We start from the raw sequence: 5,438 nt of genomic DNA on the forward strand, positions 1-5,438 counted from the left end.
CTATTACAAAAAGTTCTCTGTGTTAACATATTACCCAATTTTACTGAAAATTATTATTTAATTTAAATATATCTACTTTTATTTATAGGCTATGCATCTATGGATCGTACCTACTGAGCAAGAGTTGGAGATGCATTCTTTTGTTACTCTAAATTTACCTCAAACAAAAGCAAACCTAATGATGGATTTAATAAAGAAGGAATTGGTTGGAGCAAAAGCCATCGAAAGAGCATCCAGGAAAAGTCAGTTTGTTCTTACTGAGCCTTCTGTATAGGTTCTTCATGACCAACCTGATGTAACAAAGTTAGGTGGTGGTGGTGGTGGTGGTAATGATTATGATGGTGTTGGTGGTGTAGATGGTAGTAGTGTTGCTGGTGAAGTTGGTGAGTTGGTGCCAGGCATATAGATGATGGTGCCGGGCATTATGATGATCATTTTGTTCATACTCATAGAAAAAAAATTGTTTGAAACCAGAGTTGACAGTAAAATTAGTGGTCACTTATTTCAGTGGTCCCTCTTCAAGCTCATGTTCTGTTTGCATATGCCAAAAGTGCATTGATAGACATGATGAACTCATTAAAAGGGTAGATGCTCTCACTGTTAATTGACATTCAAGATTAAGAAAGTCATACTTTCCTATAGTGGAGTTTAAAAGAAATAAAAAAGCATTTGGAATTGTACTCTTAAGTATGAAATCAAGAAAATTTGCAACTCATCCTCCTACCAATGTTGATCAAGTTCAAGTGGCCCCTTTCAATGTTCAAGGGGCTACTAGAGTTTAGGGACCACAAGAGGCCACTAGAGTGCAAGGAGTACTGAAAAAGGTGAACATATATAAGTTGGTTGACCCCAATAGGAAGGTTAATATGACAAATTACATGAAATCCAAAATGGCCACACAAACATTCACCATGAGTACACTTTCCCTAGAAGACTTAAAGAGAATGACAAGCATGATCATATCGTGTGAGGACGCAATGCATTTAATTTTTATAACCTAATATTCTATCAACTTTATTTCATACATGATAAGTCATTTTTTTTAAACAGATTACCCATCTTCTTGCATAAGTTGCAGTATATTGGGTAATTTGTTAACACAGGTTTAGAGAAGCTATGCAAAAGATGACTCATCTATTTTAATAGATAGACAGTTGCAACAGATGGACCATCTATTGCAATAGGTGGGTCATAATTTTCAAAAGATTACCCATATGTTGCATAAGTTACAGTAGATGGGTAATCTATTAACAGGTTCAGAGAACCTATGCAACAAATGGACCATCTATTACAATAGATGGGTCATCTGTTGCAATAGATGGATAACAGATGACCCATCTATTTCAATAGATGGTCCATTTATCATATCTTTCCATTTTTTAGAATTTACTAAATTTTTTATAATTGTATTCTTATATCACAGTATGTTGATGAAATTCTTTAACTCATGAGGGAAAGGTTCCTAAGATTTAGAGAGTGTTATGATCTTGGTGATAGGATCATCGTCACGACTTGAGTCCGGACCCTAGCTGCGATGAGCATCCCTAACCTTAAAGGCTCGGGCGCTTCCTTCCTGACTAGTACTCGTGAACACTATTTATAACAATAAAGAAAAGATGCAGAATATAACAAATAGAATCAGGGTCATACTCTGAGTTTGGTTTAACATTTTGGAAATAAGTAAATCAACAACTATACAATATCTATTCCAGTCTACGAAATCTGTATTACATATGAAATTATCAAACTATCTGAAACTCGGACAAGGCCCCTAGTGGACCTAAACCAAAGTAAATAACAAGTATCTAAAAATAAATAGGCCTTTCCAAAATAGAGAAGGCTCACCAACTGCATACTTTACTTCTTTCTGAAAAACTCTATGGCTTAGCAGGACCTCTAGACTGAGCCTTAAATCCTGAAATATAGAGGATCAATACAATTGTACTGGTACGCAGATCAATCCAAAATAGTGAGTTTATACATATATAATATAGGTGAGACAAGTAATAAAATACTATTCATAAAATAGTTTAAAGTACATGGGCCATCACTAATGATCTTAAAACAATGTTGTCAATGAAATTCTATACTTTGTATAACTTTTGAGCTAGGTGGTACACCCTACATATCTGAAAGTTTCCCACGATCAATGAGGGATCCGCCTTTAACTCGATGGCCAAGCCCCCAACCCAAGTTTACTGCAAGGGCTGAAGTATCTGAATCTGATACTCCCAAGGAACTAGGCCAGCGTATAATCCCTCTTGGGAAATAATAAACCCGTATCGGCAAAACACGATTTCAGGAAATGAATCATATGACCCATGACTACTTTGGGTAACCGCCTAACTCTCTTAGCGCCCACTTTTAACCTGTTCTAAACATGGATATGTCTGAATTCAAAATCTGAAATCTGAATTGAAATATGTATTTTGTTCTGAGTTTATAATGGCCTTATCTGATTTGGTATCATCATACCAAGACTTGAAAGTCGTGTCTAAGCCATTCAATAACATTTATAGTCTTCTCTTTCAAAACATAAATTTTGGACCATTATACTTCAAACAATTCAAGAAGATTCATATTTTAAAACATTTGTCAGCTTATGTAATAGTCACTATTTTTAGCTTTTCAACAAACATGTGGTGGTCATGAAATTTATGACAAATCATGCAATCTTCTTAATAACATCTTTAAACTTTAACACCAAGTAAAAACACCCCCTCTTCAGTTCAAACCCTAATTAAGTCGTCAATAAAATCAAGATATTTATATCATGCTTCCAGATATGCATTCGAATAAATCATAACTTACAAAAACAAGAAGCTTGTAAACTAGAGAGGGATTTCTAATAGTTCATGCTCTCAATTCATCATTAAAACTCATCGATGCATACATATATATACTTAAACATAATTATATATCAAAGTTAGGGGAAAGGCCTCAAGACCAAATCAATTATACCATTAAATAATTCATAAAGCAAAATTGTAACGTGAGTTCCAAAATCCCTTCAAGAATTCATGATTTCACAATGTTTAAATATTGTTGAAATAATTTCCTTATGCCCATTTGGTTTTAGGAAAAATCTGCGTACCTTAGATTGCTTAGGAGAAAGAGTGGAATCAGAATTTTGCTTAAGTTCTTGAAATTCTTGACCTCAAAGATGAACTATTGATCTTAGGAGAAAAGACTAGGGTTTTTGATTTAAGAGATTGTAAGAGATTTTTGATGTATTTTGCCCCAAAAATGATTTAATTTCGTGTAAAGAAAGAGTTTAAGACACACTAATATACCCCTCCTAACCCGGAATTTTAAAAAGAAATCGCAAACTGGGTACCGACGTGTTAGACGATGTAATGTATCGATATCACATTGGTCCACTGCTTCATGAATGCGGTCATTGATGCAGCGCGTCGACTTCGTGTCGAACCACTATTTCATCGATGCGTTCATCTATGTGGTTTGTCGAGCCACTATTTCCAACATCCAAACACAACTCTAATGGTGTCCAAAAAATCCAAAACTTCCCTGACACATCCCGTTTACTCCCCAGAACATGAAACAACTTAAAAATCCATATCTCAAGATTGGAAAAATCAATTTAGAGATCACACAAGTTTAGGAGCTTAAAATATGACTAAGTCCTTTTTGACACTTCATAAATTTTCAAGTTGCTAGCCTCTCAAACGTGCTACTAGGTGAGATACCACATAGAAGATTTTTGTGGGGTATTACATTATCCACTTCTTGGGATCATTCATCCTCGTAGGATGTCGCGGTACACAGGTAAGCATGATTTATCTCAGTGAATAGAAGATAAAAAGAATAAGGCAAGGATTGTACCTTCTATTTTGTCATTCACCAGATCAAAAAGATTTGGGTATCTTGCACGCATATCATTCTCTGACTCCCAAGTAGCTTCCTCAACTTTTTGATTTTTCCACAGCACCTTAACCAAAGTTATTTCCTTGCTTCCTAGCTTTCGGACTTGACAATCCAGAATATCAACGGGTTCTTCTTCATATGTCAAAGAGTCTTTCACATTGATTTCCTCTTTAGGCAACACCAAGGAATGATCCCCAATACACTTTTTAACATAGACACATGGAACACGGGATGTACGGAGCCTAAACTCATGGGCAGTTCCAATTCATAGGCAAATCCACCTATCCTTCTCAAAATTTGGTATGGTCCTATAAAACGAGTACTAAGTTTCCCTTTCTTTCCAAAATGCATGTCTCCTTCATAGGGGAGACTTTGAGAAATACCCAATCACCAACCTCAAATTCTAACTCTGTTCTTTTAACATCGGCATAGGACTTCTGATGACTCTGAGCTTTCATTGGTCGTTCTCTAATGATTTTCACCTTCTCCATTGACTGATGAACAAAATCAGGCCCAAACAGCCATATTTTCACCTACTTCATACCATCCAATCGGTGATCTATACCTTCTTCCATAAAGTTCTTCAAAAGGAGCCATATTAATATTGGCATGATAACTATTATTGTAGGCGAACTCTATCAATGGCAAATGATCTACCCGACCACCCTTGAAGTTAATTACACAAGCCCTCAATATATCCTCTAGGGTCTGAATGGTGCATTCATCTTGCCCATCAGTCTGAGGGTGGAATACAATACTCAGGTTCACTTGGGTACCTAAACCCCATTGAAAAGATTGCTAAAACTGCTAAGAGAATTGCGTACCTCGATTGGATATAATGGATACTAGTGTCCCATGCAAGCAAACTATTTCCTCAATGTATAGCTTGGCATAATCATCTCCCAAATAGTTAGTCCTCATCGGCAAAAAGAGCTGACTTGGTCATCTGGTCCATAATTACCCAAATGGAATCATATTTATTTCCGAACCTTGGAAGTCCCATGACAGAGTCCTTATTAATCATCTCCCACTTCCACATAGGCAAAGATATCTCTTGGGAGGTGACACTTCGTCTCAAATGTTCCACTTTAACTTGTTGGCAATTTAAACACTTTGAAACAAAATCAGCAGCATCACATTTCATTTTATTCCACCAATATATAGCTTTAAGATCATGGTACATCTTAGTAGAGCCTGGGTGAACCACATACCTCGAAGTGTAAGCTTCATCAAGGATCCTCCCTCGCAAATCCTCCACATTTGATATACACAACCTGCCTTAGTACTTCAAAATACCATCACTGCCAATTTCAAATACCATCACCTTCTGTTGACCCATATCTTTCTTAATCTACATCAAGATGGGATCCTCAACTTATTTCTCCTTAACTTCCGCACATAAGGAAGATTTAGCTATTTCATGCACAACTACTCCTCCATCTTTAGAATCTAAAAGTCGTACCCCTAGATTTATTAGCCAATAAATATATTTCACCATCTCCCTCTTTCCTTTCTCAAAATGAGAAAGACTGCCCATAGATAATCTACTGAGG

At 36.2% G+C, this 5,438-nt stretch overlaps 1 protein-coding gene across 1 annotated transcript; it reads right to left on the reverse strand.

The window, feature by feature from the left end:
* Window positions 1–1,525: 1,525 nt before the first annotated feature.
* Window positions 1,526–5,029, reverse strand: LOC124885816. The gene is made up of 4 exons (XM_047394057.1): window positions 4,847–5,029; window positions 4,281–4,379; window positions 3,844–4,087; window positions 1,526–1,593 (listed from the first exon to the last, which is right to left on the reverse strand). Exons 1-4 carry the CDS (start codon window positions 5,027–5,029, stop codon window positions 1,526–1,528), a joined length of 594 nt encoding a protein of 197 aa, XP_047250013.1.
* Between the last annotated feature and the right edge of the window lie 409 nt (window positions 5,030–5,438).

This window comes from Capsicum annuum, chromosome 7 (genome assembly GCF_002878395.1).
Source record: "Capsicum annuum cultivar UCD-10X-F1 chromosome 7, UCD10Xv1.1, whole genome shotgun sequence".
Classification (NCBI taxonomy): domain Eukaryota; kingdom Viridiplantae; phylum Streptophyta; class Magnoliopsida; order Solanales; family Solanaceae; genus Capsicum; species Capsicum annuum.

What these genes read in the sequence shown, in the direction of transcription:
- LOC124885816 (XM_047394057.1), bottom strand. Translation starts at nt 5,029, where the DNA reads ATGAAATGTGATGCTGCTGATTTTGTTTCAAAGTGTTTAAATTGCCAA. An exon ending in ATAAATATGATTCCATTTGG is followed by an intron (nt 4,380 to 4,846) that starts GTAATTATGGAC and finishes TTTGTTCATCAG; the next exon opens with TCAATGGAGAAGGTGAAAAT. An exon ending in GGTGAATGACAAAATAGAAG is followed by an intron (nt 1,594 to 3,843) that starts GTACAATCCTTG and finishes TGTTATAAATAG; the next exon opens with TGTTCACGAGTACTAGTCAG.